Raw genomic sequence first — 16,323 nt, forward strand, 5'->3', positions numbered from 1 at the left:
CAGCTGCAATTCATGATCCAAACTGCTGACTGTTAGGGTATGTTCACACAAGGGAATTTCAGTGCGGAGTTCTGCATGGAGATTCCCATTGATATCAATGGGATTCTGCTGCGCTGTGCACACAGCAGAATTTACACTGCAGAAATCCCGATTCCGGAGTCTGCAGAAAGAATAGTTATGTTTTATTTCTGCAAAGGGCGCCCGGAAGGGCATTGGTGTCTATGAAGCTGTGCATTTCCGAGCGGTCCTAGTGCCAGCATGTTCTGCCTGTAAGGGGAACGTCCGCACGCAAATGCACTAAAAAGTAACATTAAAAAAAAAAAAAAACTCCCATGCAGCATTTTTCTATCATTGAAAAAAAAAAAACTAACAATGATCCCAAAATGCATGCCAAGTGAACAAATAAAAAAAAATTTTAAAAAAAAGCCAATAAAAACGGTTCTATTCCCTAGCAACTATCAGCTAGCTAACACCTGGCTGAAGCATTTTTTTAGCTTAGCCGTAGACCAGGAAACCCCTTAACAAAAACTTGAGATTGCAAATGGCCTTGAAAGGCTAAACACCTTCTAAAAGCATCAAATATTTAGAAAGATAAAAAGTAAATTTCCCTATGACAAAATGCTTTACTTATGGGGACAGTCCGACTGCTCCATGGCCCCCTCCCCCCTTCAACACCAAGACTCATTTTCTATTGATGTCAATGGAAGTTCTTATCTCCGGGCAAAAAAAGAAAAACCAAACAAAACAGTTTCCTGGAGTGGTCTCTCTGGCTCCTGAAGTCTACAGTAAATTGTACACTGGGCCAGCTATGTACCGTATATACTCGAATATAAACTGAGTTTTTCAGCATGCTTTTTTGGGGTGAAAACATCCCCCACGGCTTATACTCGAGTGAACTCTATGCCTGTCAATTCCTTCTCAGTGGTCTTCAACCTGTGGACCTCCAGATGTTGCAAAACTACAACTGGGAGTTGTAGTTTTGAGACATCTGGAGGTCCGCAGGTTGAAGACCACTGTGGCCTTAGTCATCATCCAGACCCCCCCCCCCCCCCTTTAGTTTTCTACTCACCTCCCCTCGGTGGGAAGGAAAGGTGAGCTGGTCCGTGCCATCTATGCTGCAGGGACCGTCCGGTGGGGAGGGTTAGTCGTTCCGGGCTGTACATTTGAACCGGGAGGCCCTCTTCTCCGCTCTGGCCTAGTGACGTTGCCTTGACGACGACGCACAGGGACGTCCGTGCACAGCAGACGTCCATCATGTCCTTGCGCATGAACGTCTCCAGCCTTGAGATGAGGGCCTCCCGGTGAAGATGGACAGCCCAGAACGACTAACCCTCCCCTCCTGACGGTCTCTGCAGCATAGATGGCCCGGACCAGCTCACCCTTCCTTCCCACCGAGGGGAGGCGAGTAGAAAACTAAAGGGGGGGTCTGGATGACGACGAAGGCCACAAAGGCCTCCCGGCATGCTGGGAGTTGTAGTTTTGCAACATCTGGAGGTCTGCAGGTTGAAGACCACTGATGAAGGTATTGACAGGCGGTGATGATGAAAGGGGGGGGGGGGGTGATGACAGGGTGATCATGACGGGGGTCTGGATGATGACGGGGGGGGGGGGGGGAATGATGTATTTCCCACCCTAGGCTTATAGTCTAGTCAATCACTTTTACTGGGTTTTTGGGGTGAAATTAGGGGCCTCGGCTTATATTCGGGTCGGCTTATACTAGAGTATATACTGTAATGCCGGCTGCTCACATTATGACGTGTGTGTGTGTGTGTGTGTGTGGGGGGGGGGGGGGGGGGGGAATAGAGATAGGCGGCTGCATATAAAACATACTGCATTTCCTGAATAAAATACATCTGGGAAGGGTCTGGTAAACCTCAGTTGTTGGAATAAACTCTGCGCATTATGACTAAAGTAAGATCCATATTCCCCACCAGAAAAGTTCCAAGGACTGGTTACAAAATAAATTGTCCCCATGATATCAGCTCATGAAATATTGATGAATGCTGCATTTATTACAGTGTGATTGAACTATTGAGGGGATGTGTCCTGTGCTCTATTTGCAGAATTGCATCCTTTATAGAACAGAGCTTCTATTTAGACTGAGAACTTCAAAGCCTCTTATCCAGTGACCTTGCAGATAACCCTCCTCTGATTAAAGCGCTGGGCTCAGCGTGCCAACATGGTACTAACATGTGACTGCTCAAATCTATAAGGGGGCATCAAACCAGGCTATCAAAGGGATTCCCCTGGGAACCTTTTCCCTCAGATGACATTGCAGCCGTTAAGGGAAATTACAATGTTTATGTAAGATCAAGAAACTGGATATCGGGGGGAAAAAAAAAAAATGGTGGATTCCCATCAGGGAGGGGTGACACACTGAGCAGCTCCGCATCTTTCTCTGATGCTGTACATAAAAGGGAAAACCCACCTTTCCTTTCAATTGGCCCTGCAAACCTACACACTGCATAGGGTGGAGGGGGGACGGGACTCCCTGACATTAAAGGGTTACTCTGCCCCTAGACATCTTATCTACTATCCAAAGGATCTCTGCTGCAGTCATACGGTGCACGGAGCGAACTTTGCTCCATGCCGATGACTGGTGATGCAGGGCCAGAGGCTTGTGACACCCACGCCCCCTTGTGATGTCATGACAACGCCCCCTCAATGCAAGTCTATGGAGGGGGGGGGGGGCGTGATGGCCAGCAGGGGATAAGATGTCTATGGGCAGAGAACCCCTTTAAGCTGATGCTAGTGAGTGGGATAAAGTGTCTTAAAGCGTACCCGTCAGATCCAACGAAAAACATTTTTTTTATATATATATATCACTCAGGACCTAATCCTGATCATGTACATCAAATTTGTATGCGTCTAGCACGTTTATTTATTTTATTACACTTTTAATTTAGCTTAGTAGTCTGAATTCCTTTCAAAGGGAGGGGGCGTGGCCTCATTGTGCAGGTCTCCGCCCCCTTCCTCAGTATGCTGTCTGCTCACATCTCCCCTAGCATTAGCAAAACTACAACTCCCAGCTTGTCCTCACTGACAGTAGCGGGACACAAGCTGACAGTGGGAGGATTTTTCCTCCAGCTGTAAGCCCTGCGCTCACAGCTGTCAATCAAGGAAGTGTGTCCATGACATAGATGATGCATGGACACAGCAGGACTAGTATGTGTCCAAGCAGACAGGGGGGCAGTTTGACTGGATTTTTCAGTATGAAATACTGAAAATTTTCTAATGAAAGCAATTCCAAAACCTATTGGTTATACATGCTTTACAACATATCAAAGTTTTTGTATCCGACAGTGCCCATTTAAGTATTTGTATATTAGCAAAAAAATTTGAGGCATAAGTGCTGAAGATGGGAACAGCCTTATAATACATTACAGAGGGGCTGTATAGAATGTGCACCTAATACAACAAAGTTAAAATAGGCACCTGTTTAAGGATAGGAGATTTCCTGGCTGAAGGAAATCCGAGTGACTAATCTTCTTAGTCTTAAACTGGCCATACATATTCATTTGTTTGGCTGACAGCTATATCACTTGCTAAGTCTATACACATGAACGCTCAGATCGGTAGAAGAGTAGAGGGTAGGCAGTTGTTGAAATTCAAAAATGTCCAACATTATCTGTAAGGGAAGAATCTGGAGGTCACCACACATTAGATTGTCAACCTGTTAAGTAAATCTGCAAGTTCGTCTGACATATCTAGCATGCATCAAAATGGTAGACCTAAAAATGCTATAAAACTTGGCAGACCAAAAAAAAAAAAAAATTTACAAAATAAGTTTTCAGTCCCTGCTGGTTTAGCCTGGATCAGACTATAAAAAAAAAAAATTATATATATTATATATATTTATTTAAATAAAATTGGCGCTATTTGTGTGTAAATATATATATATATATATATATATATATATATATATATATATATATATATATATATATATATTATATATATATATATATATATATATATATATATACACACATACATACATACATACACACACACATATACATACACACACAAATAGCGCCAATGGATGAATTCAACACAACAAACAGATCAAAATCAAAAGGTGGTGGTTTATTCCATGGTATAAACGTTTAAGTTGCCTCATGCTAGCTATAACCCCTGGGCCAAAGCCTATAGTTAACAACAACCTCTATTAAATGTCCCACGCCTTCCCCAAGAAGTTTTGCTGTAACAACAATGTCCTCAGGAGGCTAGAAGGCAATGGCCTTCTAGTGAAACATGTTGAGAAGGGTGTTCTACATCCTCCGGTCACTTCACAAGAGTACCAGTTACTAAATAAACTTTTCTAAACTAACTCAGGCTATATTCTCCAACTATTTCTAACACTCCTCCCACCCTTAGAAAAAATTTCAGAGCTTTAAAAAGCTTTGCACTTTACTTTTCTTCTTCCTTCCAGCAGGAGAAAGTGGGCGTTTCCCAGCAGGCATGACATCACTGAAGCCTGCTGGGGGACCACTTCCACTCTCACATGATTGCAGTGCTTTGATGAATAGAAGACCTCAAGCTCTGTGCAGCAGCTTTCAGTCTGTGCTTCTTTCAGTGATGCTCTGTGCAGTTATCTAGCTTAGTGTAGAGAAACACTTCCTGAGTTTGGTCCCCTGCCATTACAAGCAGATGTAATGCTGCAGGGGTCTTGGGGTGGGAGATGAATGCTGCAGGGGTCTTGGGGGGGGGGGGAGGGAGGTGAGTGCTGCAGGGGTCTTGGGGGGGTGGGGTGGGAGATGAATGCTGCAGGGTTCTTAGGGGATGAATGCTGCAGAGGTCTTGACGTGTGTGGGGGGGGGGGAGACGAATGCTGCAGTGGTCTTGGGATGTGTGGGGGGGGGGGGAGATGAATGCTGCAGAGGGGGTGGGAGATGAATTCTGCAGGGGCCTTGGGGTGGTGGGGAACGAATGATGCAGTGGTCTGGTCTTGGGGGGGTTGGGATGAATGATGCAGGGGTCTTGTCTTGGGGGAGGGTGTGTAAAGATGAATGATGCGGGTGGGGAGTGTTAAAGCAGAAGAGGACAGAGGGGTCTGGGGGGACTGAAAAGTGTAAAGATAAATAATGCAGGGGTCTTGGGGGGCAGAGGAGTCTGCAAGAGAACTTAGGGGTCCCATCCACATTGAGGACATTCCTCTGGTGGTGAAAATCTGCTTGCAGCAGAGTCCACATGTTTTCCTGCTGCTTTGTGCATACTGTAGAATCGCCACAGTGGAATTCCCCCAGCAAATGGACATACACCCAAAGAACCAACATGTTCCTTCTTTAGGTGGATGTCCATTTAGCAGGTGGAATTCCACCAAACTGCATTGTCATCTATAGAGATGGCGCACATCCGTGCAGTCCTATCGCCAATGGCTTCGGTGGCGCCTGCAGCAAACGGACATTCTGCCAACTAAATGGAGAAGCCCTTAGGGGTCTTCAGGAAGAGGGAAAAATGGGTCGGGGGGGGGGGGGGGGGAGCACAGGGTTGGGATTCCGACAAACAGAGGAAACCGTGTCTGGCAGTATTATTTTTAGTGGTCATGATGTCTGACAGGTTTATAATGATTATTGTCTTTATACAGAAGATGAGGATCTACTAACACAGTAACCAATGATGTGAGGGCATCAGAAGATGGCGCTGAAAGACGGCAAGGACCAGATGAAGAAGTAAAGGAAAGACAACAGAGAAGACTTCTCCTTTGAGTGATTATACAATTGTGTATTCTCCTGACTGTCCCATCAGAGTTGGAGTCACTTGTAATTTCTGCAGTGATGATGGGTGACACTGTATCCCAATCTTTGGCTCTCCAACTGTTACAAAACTACAAATTCCATAATACCTGAAGCTTTGCAACATCTGGAGAGCCACTTAAACCCATGTGATTTTAGTGTAAGCATCCCATTTTATTTTAATGGGTGTCTGACTGCTGTGACCCCCACTGTAAAATAAAATAAAAAAAAAAGGGCTGCATAGTCTAATATCCCTGGGCTTATTTTTGCTCCTAGTCTAGCCCTGGAAGTAAGTGTATTACAGGTATTTCCCAACCTTTTAGCTCTACAGTTGTTTCACAACTACAGCTCCCATCATGCTCTTGTGTCTGCATGATGGGAGTTGTAGTTTTGAAACAGCTGGAGAGTTCACATTGGGGCAGACATAGTGGCATAGTTTATCTGGGGGGGGGGGAGGCATCATGGCACATATGGGGGGCAGGCTTAAATGGCAGCATTATACTCAGAAAAAGGGTGTATGGAGTTATATCAGGGGCATGGTGTTTGACAGCATTATATTTAGGTACACAGCATGTAGTAGTATTATACCAGGGGCACAGTGTGTCAGTATTATACCAGGGGCACAGTGTGTGGCAGTTGAAGAACTAGGACTTCATTTTTTACAACATGCAGCAACTATTTCTGGCATGGCACTGTGGCCGCTAGGTGTGAACCAGGTCTTAGCGTTTAGCTCGGACCTTCACTGGATGGCAGACCTAAATAAGCGGACCCCTACTAAAAGTAGTTGAGTACCACTGCTCTAGGAGGTTATATCCTCTTTTATATCGCTATAGGGAGAATCCCCTAGCACACCAAGACACACTAGTACTTCATTTCATACTTTTGGAGGTCTCACAGACATTTTTATACCATCTACGCTTAAAGCTTTAGGGACAGTTAACAAGTGTTTTTATTGACCTGGGCTTTGTCCCAGGGTTGGGTAGCTGTGGATACTTTGATATATTTTTTTTTTTTGTCACACCTGACTTTGCAAGCACTGACCTCAATGCAAGTTGCATGAGACTTCTCAGTGATTATTTTTTCTTTCCCCTTTTACAGTGAAATCTCAACTGTAGTTTACAGACAAGTTGCACAAATACTTCGGAAGAAACTTGCTGTCCCAACTCACATGCAGCTGTGTGGCCTTAGTCTCAAGATGAAAACCCAAGGAAACTGCATTGTATACTATAGAAGTCTGAGAAGTACACCTCAGTGAGGATAAACCATTATCGGCATGTTTAACAGCTTGTCAGGAGAATGTGTGTCCTGGTGACGTTTTCTTTATACGGAGATACATTTTCTATGAAACAAATACAGAAAAATGAAATACATTCCACGAGAGAAGGAAGACACCTGATCTCATAAATACTGAGAATAATGCTCCTGTAATTTCTGAAGTATTCCACCGAGGAAGTTTTCCACTGTCTACACAATTCCCCCCCTCCCCATCTCTTCCTCCTGATAATTATCAGAAAACAGATGCTACTAAGCCAAGACACAGAACAGAGAAGACACATCAGTGAGGGGCTACACAGCGACCCAGATACCCACAGGGCCAAAGGAAGAACACTCCATAGATGGTCCAATAGGCTCCTGGGACCCACGTGATGGACATTCACCATGTACACTGCAAGGAATAGGGTGGTAGCTGAGAGGAAATAAACGTTAGTCTTTAGTGGACGGCTAAATCTATTTATCTGCAGTCTGTCTCTTTTTTTTTATGACAGTGTTTCTCAGATGGCAAGAGAAAGACAATGGGGGAGATTTATCAAAACCTGTGCAGAGGAAAAGTTGACCAGTTGTCCATAGCAACCAATCAGATCCCTTCTTTCATTTTGCAGAGGCTATTTAAAAAAATGAAAAAAGTGATCAAGAAGTTGATCAAGATCCAAGGAAATGTGGCGGTGAAGGAGCAGTTAGGTGACTAGAGGAGAGTTATCACAACAAACACTGAAGACATGAAAGAAACCCCATTCATTCTATCAAGTTTATTCATGATGTACTTAAAACTACAGCTGTATTGTGATCGCAATAAAAAAAAAGGGCCTGCTGGGTGCAGCATGTGTCTAACATGAGTTTCTATCCATTAAACCCACATCACCTATTTTATAGTAAGATGAGATCTTTAATAGGAGTCACAGTACATATTCCATTAGTGACCAAATCTCCAGGACGCTCTACGTCTGAATGGTCTGCCCTGTGAGCAGGAAAAAGTGTTCAAAGACCAGGTAAACTACAAAGTCTTATAGGGAATAGACTGAACCCAAAGTACAAAGCTTATAGCACATATACATATGAAGCTGTATGTGGAGGTTCTCAGGACTTGAAGTATGAGGATAAGTACTGGTCACTGGGCAGACATTTTTTAGACTGTCAGTACAGCATTGCACGTTGCACTTGACAACCTGTAGCAAAGAAGAAAAAAAGCCAAAAGGAGGGTACACCCTCCTATCTAAACCATAAAAGAAAATATTGGGCAAAGGGTGATTTCTCCTGACTAGCCCATACACAGCCGACACTTATTTAAATGAAAAAGAGGGAAATAAACAGTTGCTAAACACGTCTGGCAGCTTATCTATCATGGGAACCACAGATCAACCCTTTGTTTCCTGACATTTGCCATTGGGGAGAGTTGGGTATCCCCAATACACATTAATGGCCAATCATCTCAAAGTTGGTGGTATCAGCCAAGTTTCCTCTAATAGCAGTAAAGTAGTTACTACAAAGTTTCAACAATACCACCCACAATGTCATGGCCAAAGGAAATTTAAGAAAAGAAATCAAGCTATTCAGAGTCCAGAAAAGGTTACAAAGGCTCCAGAAATCATGTGAACCCTACGTGTAAAATGGAGATCTAAAACATTGAAGGGTCTTCATTGGAGTGGTCTGCCTGCCAAAGGAGCCTTGATAATGCATAACAAAAAACATCTCAGATGCATTGCAGGTGCCTAGTCTGAGCTGAGATCGCATTTACGATTTGAAACCTGGGATGTATGGGATAACCAGTGCAAAGTCAACCAATACCCAAGAATCACGTCAATGCTAGTCTTAAACATTAAAAAAAAAAACACCGGGATCATTCCCAAACACATTGTTTCAATGAATATACGATTACATGACGCGGACAGACATAATTACTGCTAAAAGTGATGCAACCAGGGGCAAGCCACTTGTATACATGGACGATACAGGTGTACAACACACAGCCTGTTAAGGTCATGTTCCCTTTGTCTAATGTTACATTCTAGTTAACATAAGAAGCCATTCAGTGTGATAAATGCTGGTAACAGAGGCCATCTGGAAAGGCCAAAAAGAACAATGCCCCAACCACAGATGAACAACCTGAAGCATGGCAACAAAATATCACCGACCAATCACAATGCGGATCTATTACTGAGGAGCTCATGTCACAGGAGACAGACTGTCAATACCATCTAGTTGTAGAAACGATAACCAGATAGCTGATAACTTAATAGCCAACTGGGTGTTACCAGGTAGAGGCATGTACCCACACCCAACAGCTTTGACTGGATAGTTTCAGGCATGGTAGGGTCACGCTCCCAAGTGGTAACACAAAGTGATGATGGCCCCATAAGAAATGACATGGGAAAAAAAAAATTAATAATAATAATAATAATTATATATTTCACACACACGTGCCAGTATCTGGTTTCATTATTTATTTTATAATATATATGAGATCTACCTACATCTCTATCAAATCTCTCTATCTACACACACACACAGTTATTCCTTCTATTTGCAAGAACAAGATTTACCCATCATTCATAGGGAGCGTGCTGCATTATAAAGTCAAGGTGATCCTTAAAACTTCACAGAGTGGAGCTGTAAAGGAGCGAGGAACAATGTCACTCATTATTAATAGCCCATTAGCCCGGGCACCTCCAACGTACAAAGACTGTTTCTTAGTGATGAGGCTTTTAACATGGCACGTGAGATCTCAAAGCCCCACTTTATAGGAGAATGGCACCTGGAGTCTGTAACCTAGCTACAGAAGTTATATAAAAAGCTGCCAATACATATGTATGCTTAATGGAAACATTTCTGAGGGTTCAGAGGCAGGAATTTTACTTGACCACAAGTAAAGGTTGCTTCTTTTAGATGTCACACATTAGGGACACCGTACAAAGATGGTGGGAGGTCTCCACATACAGACACCTTCATGACAATGGATGATGCAAGGTGAATCTCCCATGGAACCGCTGATACGAGGACAATACCTTGCATTTACATGTACAGTCCTTTAAAGACTTGTTTGATTGAAACACAGCACACACACTACATAACATGGGGGAAGGGCGGGTGATAATTACATCTTGCCATAATAATCTTGGTAATAATAAACCTGTTTAGGCATAGACAGATCGGAGAAACCTTCACAACGTAATAACTGCAATTAACCACCAAAAAGCAGATGTCATCCAAATACAAAGGAACAGAGCAGAAATGGGACTCCAAGTCTCCAGACAAACATTGAAGAGGGACTTCTCAAAGGAGAAAGAGAATCCTTAGAACTCAAGCAAAGAAAACAGGTACAAGTGCTATTGCATACATCACGTCAGTATGAACTCTGCAGCGTGCGAGGGATTTCAGAGGACGAGTCACCCATGAAGAGACCAGACACAAATCCATCAGCGAGCAGCAGGTGATCCATAGACTGTCAATATGATATCTTATTCTTTTTAACTACCATGTCCAACCTGAAAGCTTCAATATCATGGAGCCTCTGCCAAGACCATAAATGTAGCTAGCAGCAGATGTTCGTCTATGGTGTCCTAATGAAAGGCAACCAGCTCTGATCCTGCCAGTCACTACGGAAAGTATATTGGAAAAGGTTTAAAACTTTAGTGATAGATCGTAAATGTGACACGTGTCAGGTGATAAGTTGTAAATAGTACATCACTGAACATAGAGATCATGGGCTTTCAGAAGATGATCATCTACTACTTGAGATGATCTAATGAAATCTTGTAGAGTTCCATATTTTCCATCGCAGCTTTTCTTAAAGGGGTATTCCAACAACAGGTAAAAATGGAATGATTTTACAGCATGCTGCCTTGTGCTAAACAACATCACAGACAGAGAAGCAAAGAGAATGAATACAGCAGGTGCTGCAGACTTTTTTTTGCTTTGTAGAGCAATGTCCTGCAACAGCTCTGGGCAGGAAAATAGCAGGAGAGGCGTGGCAGAGGAGTAGGCAGGGTGGGAGGTCGGATGAAGAGCTGGAGAAAGCAATGCATTCTGGGAATCATAGCACTTAGCAACTTCTCAACCAGGAAGTAGTGAAAAGGTGTGGTAGGGGAGAGGGTTACATTACCACAAAACAAATAGATTTTCTGAGTTTGAGAATTTGAACAGTTAAAGGGGTACTCCACTGTAAACATCTTATCTCCTATCCAAATGACAGGGGATAAGGTTTTCGATCGCGGGGGTCCCACCACTAGGGACCCCCGCAATCTCCAGGCCTGCAGCGGTGGCATTTGGAACACAGAAGCTTGCAGCTTTTGCGTTTGTGAGGTCACACCATGCCCCCTCCATTCATGTCTGGGAGGGGGCGTGACAGTTGGTTGTGACGTCATGCCTCCTCCCATAGACTTGAATGGAGGGGGCGTGGTGGCCAGCATTGTCAGTCATCGGGCACTGAGCAGAGTTCGCTATGTGCACCGAATGACAGGGGTGCCGTAGTGGAAATCACGGGGGTCCCCAGCTGCTTTAGGTAGGAGATAAGAGGTTTACAGCGGAGTACCCATTTAAGCAATGCTAAATGCCTAACCATTTTTTTTGTTTTTTACCTGATATCACAGTACCCCTTTAAGTAGTTCTAAAAGATTCAAAAAACAGGAGCTTAGAGTTCTGAAATCACTTAACGGGATTATGCAACATTAGAAAAACCTAGCTGCTTTCATCCATGACAGCACCACAGCCATCCTCAGGTCGTGAGCAGTATTATGTATGGTGTCTATTTCATTAACTTCAATGGAACTGGCCTGCAACACCAGAAACAAGAACATACTGAGGACAAGAGTGGCCTAGTTTCTGGAAGAAAGCACTACTTACATAGTATGATGCCATCCATAGTTCAAAGTGTAGAGCAGCGTGAACATCCACCTTAGGGATCGACCGATTATCGGTTTGGCCGATATTATCGGCCGATAATCACTATTTTGGGCATTATTGGTAACAGCAATTACCTTGCCGATAAGCCGATAATGTCCCGCCACCACCCGACCCGCCGCACCCCCCGGCCCCATTGCCTCCCCCATCGCCGGTTTTATAATTACCTGTTCCCAGGGGCCACGCTACTTCTGGCTCCTGCTGCGTCCTGCGTTACGCTGTGCGCAATGACGAGTGACGTGACGTCACCGTCAGTGCGCACAGTGACAGCTCAGGAGGACGCCACTGGAGCCAGATGTAGAGTGGGGTGCGACGTTGCGCGGTGGGGGGCGCGGAGCTGTGGTGGGAGGAGCGGTGGCGGTGATAGGACTCAGGACCCCCGGACAGGCAGGGGGAGAGAAGCAGGTGGCGGCGGCCGTCTATGGCACCGCAAAAGCCACTGCAGTTCATTGATTTAAAGCGCCCGCTTTAAATCAATGATCTGCAGCGGTGTCGCGGGGGGATAAATAGCCGATAACTTATACCAGAATATCGGTATAAGTTATCGGCTATCAGCCCTAACCTCCACCGATTATCGGTATCGGCCCTAAAAAAACAATATCGGTCGATCCCTAATCCCCCTAATGCACAGAGTGCTGGTGGACACATATGCTCAGTCAATCTCCCTAAAGCCAGGTGTCCACATACTTCTATCGCCAGCTCTGCGTTGAATAGAGGAACATTCTGTCTTGCTTATTAGAGAAGGAGTAGAAGCTCTGCCGTGGCACAGTGACAAAGCTGAGAAGACTCCCCAACGGGATAAAGCTGCCAGAGGTAGAAGGAGACTTATTTAGTCCAGACTCACCCCTAGTAGCACAGACTGGATGCAGCAAGGAACTGGATAAGCGAGGAAAAGGGAAGCAAAAGATGACGGAAAAGGTATTTTTATTGCAAGTTATTTTAATAGTTTTTAAAAGATTTTTCAAGACTTTTTGTATGATAACTGTAATAAAAGTCAATGGCTTAGGCGTTTGCTTCCAGTTTCTGCTGTACACATGGCCCAAGACATGTGACAAGTGACAAACAGATCGTCTAGACTTTGTATCAGCTATGGCCATCACCTTTTCATACAATCCGCATATACATTACCAAGGTGAAAAGATTTGGTCATGATAACTACGAACCAGGCTCCTAAAACCCAACCACTTCTAGTTTTTAAGTTTTGAACAGTGTATAAACTATCATGTCTCCCTTCTACTTGTTCATAAAGTCATAACTCCTTCAGGTACTGAACCAAACCAGGCCAACACATGCCAAAGTTTTAAAGGAGAGTTTTTGCCACTCACCAAACTACACCGAAAGCTCCATAGCCAATGGGTCGGTCAGGTTCAATATCCAGTTGTTGTGCGTGATGAGCGTGCTGATGATGATGAGCCTTCACTGCCGCCGCCTGTACCTGGGCAGGTGCCACCGCCGCTGCTGGTCCAGGGGCTTGTCCAGGAGCCGGAGATGGGAAGTATGGCTGGGCCTGGCCAGGATTAAGCATGGCAGCAGCTGCCGCGGCGGCAGCGGCTGCTGCCGCAGCTGAGGATGAGGAGGAAGCAGAGGAAGAGGCCACATGTTGCTGCACAGGATGCACAGCAGCAGCTGACCCTGGGTGCAGATGATGCTGGGGATGAAGATGATGGTGATGATGCAAGTGAGGAGGGGGCAAGTGGGCCAGGTGGTGATGATGGTGGTGGTGGTGCCCCCCAGCCGCCGCAGACGTACCCCCATTGTACGCCGCCATCATTTTTGCATTGGCCGGGGTACTGCAGAGAGACATTCACAGAAATGCCCTTGGGTGGTGATGACTTGACAGGTCCTCCTGTCACTGGGCCATACAGGAGGGATATTTCATCCTACACCAAAGCGTCGCCTGTCGCATTGATTGCCAAAGCCAAAGTCGCCAAACTTGTAGCAGGGATCTAAGCTGCCCACCCCACCCACCCCCCAGAGACGGTGACTCCCCTGATAACTACTAGAACTCCATAGTTCTCCTTAGATGAGCTGCACTGACCTCTCCCTCCAGCCTTCTGGTGTGAGGAGCCACGGACTACAAGGAATAGGAAGTAAATGACAGCCTGGTCCTTCCATCCCACATCCTCCTCTAGCCTGGCACAGAGATCCCACCAGCCCTGGGGCACCTACAGGCCACCCCTCTGCTATACACATATAGGGGTGCCCGGGGGACGCTGCAGCCTGCTACCACCCAGTGGAGTCCGGCACCAAGAAGCACTGCGGAAGGAAGTGACAGCTGCTCAGGCCGGCAGCACGCGCCGACAACTGGCACGTACCACCTATGGGGTGAGAAGGGGGGAGGCAAGGTGAGCGCTGAGGGCACAGCAGACGACTGAGAGCTCAATGGGAGGCTACACCGGCCACACCATCCCTTTGACAGTCACACACACAGGTATCCCGGCTGCTCTCCTCCCCAGGATGGCGTTGTTCACAGGAAGTGACAGCTCCACGACAGGAGCGGAGGACGGCGACAACGGCAAAGAAGCTGACCACCGAGGTCGCAAAGAGAACAATCCACACCGCACGGCTCTAATCCGCCAGTCCGACCAGTCATAGCAAGCACAGACTGCTAGACGCGGGCAGCCCCAGCAGCCACCTGACGCCGCGGCTGACTGACAGCGAGGGCAACCAATCACAGGCGTCCATTCTGTCACAGTCAACCAATGACTGGGCCGAGTGGGCGGGCATCACTGTGGAAGCGAAAGAAAGGAGGAGATAAGGAACGGACCAATAGGAAAAGGGAGGAGGGGCTTGTGATGGATGGGAAGAGTAGCCAATCAGATGGTAAAATTCACAGACGAAGACACTCCCCCGATGACCTGCGTGGAAGAGGTAAAGCAGTTAACTCTTTCGTGCTGCGAGGTGACTGCCAGGACATTACAGCTGGTGCTGGTGTAGACTTAGAACAGTGTTTTCCAATCTGAAGTTATCAGGGGCATGATGGGAGTTGTAGTTTTGCAACATCTGGAAAGCCACGGGTTGGGGGAGCACTGTATTAAAGGGACAGACAGCATGGCAAGTTTTTTCATTAAAACTAGATCATGCAGCTGTGTGAAGGATTTTCATGTTGATCAGTGTTCCGCAAGCTGTTACAAAACTACAACTCCCAGCATAGACTTATGCAGTAAAAGGGTCAGGTTTGAGTGTAGTAAGAGCGTGCTGCCGGGCACTCTACCCACAGTGGATCTCAGGAGTGAGACCCCGTATGATCTAAAATTTTGATAAATCTGGACGACATGTCAAAAGTTTATTCAAATGACGGTGACGCTTTTTATGTTTATCTGCAGTCCTATGTAAAATCAAGGATAACACTTTACGATGTCACATGTCTGTTTTTCAACCTCATTAACTTTGTATTAATAAAATGTGCCAACAGACAAATTACGCTTTATTAACTATTAATTGGTACACAATGAAGTCTTTATGCGCTGACGCCCCCATAAAGTTCACATTAATGTGTATTGCTGGCCTAGGAGAAAAGCATATACCTATACTGATATATATATATTTAGCAGTGTTTTCCAAGTGATGCACCTCCAGCTGTGGCAAAACTACAACTCCCAGCATGCCCGGACAGCCTTTGGCTGTCCGGACATGCTGGGAGTTGTAGTTTTACAACAGCTGGAGGCACGCTTTTTAGGAATAACTGATTTATAGGAATGCTAAAAGCTGAATAGAGAAACCCCTAGGCTTCCTGACAATCTCTGGCTGTAACCCGCAGTGCAAAAGAACCTTGTGATCCATAGGTTGATAAACATGTATTTACATATGACAACCATAACAAAAAGAGAGCGGTGAGGAGTAGTGCCCCCTGCTGGGGAGTCCAAATATTACTGGGGCAGCAGGAGTGAAAGCTTCATTCATCACTGCTGTCATGTTCTATGGCATTCTCAACAGGCAGAGGCGCCTTGTGACACCCACCTACACTGAGTGCTAGGAACAGCATGAAATGTCATATTAGAAACCATGAATCAAATAGCATTAGTTGAATCATACATCACTTATATGAACAGAAACGCCAATCCACACACAGACTACTGGGGATTAAAGGGGTTCTCCCTTGTTTATACTGTTTTTATTATTATGTTATGTGTGTATAAGTATGTGTTTTTTATGTGTGTTGTGATTATGTATATATGTATTTTCTTACCTTTTGTGAAGATCCGGAAGCTGGCCCCTTTTTCTTCCAGCGGCTTGCTGTGTAACCTCGGCCTCCGCCATGTTGTGTTCGGTAAGTGGGATGTCGGGGGGTGTGTTCTTGCTTCTGTCCTTCCTATCTTCTGACGTCCGAGGCAAATCTTTTCTTCCTGTTTCTTCCGTGGCTCAGCGACGAATCTGCGGCCTCTTCCGGCGCATGCGCAGGTAGTTTCTT

At 45.5% G+C, this 16,323-nt stretch overlaps 1 protein-coding gene across 3 annotated transcripts in view; it reads right to left on the bottom strand.

Annotated features, from left to right (window-relative positions):
- NLK (nemo like kinase) overlaps positions 1-14,894 on the bottom strand; it is a 183,048-nt gene extending 168,154 nt beyond the window's left edge. The window contains exon 1 of one of the 3 annotated variants that reach the window (XM_056558478.1): positions 13,951-14,894. In XM_056558478.1, coding sequence (XP_056414453.1) covers positions 13,951-14,105 — 155 coding nt within the window. In that variant the 5' untranslated portion in view covers positions 14,106-14,894. Of the gene's footprint in view, positions 1-13,237 lie in introns of all 3 variants that reach the window. The other 2 variants (XM_056558476.1, XM_056558477.1) reach the window with 2 other exon arrangements.
- Positions 14,895-16,323: the final 1,429 nt, after the last annotated feature.

This window comes from Hyla sarda, chromosome 2 (assembly GCF_029499605.1).
Source record: "Hyla sarda isolate aHylSar1 chromosome 2, aHylSar1.hap1, whole genome shotgun sequence".
Classification (NCBI taxonomy): domain Eukaryota; kingdom Metazoa; phylum Chordata; class Amphibia; order Anura; family Hylidae; genus Hyla; species Hyla sarda.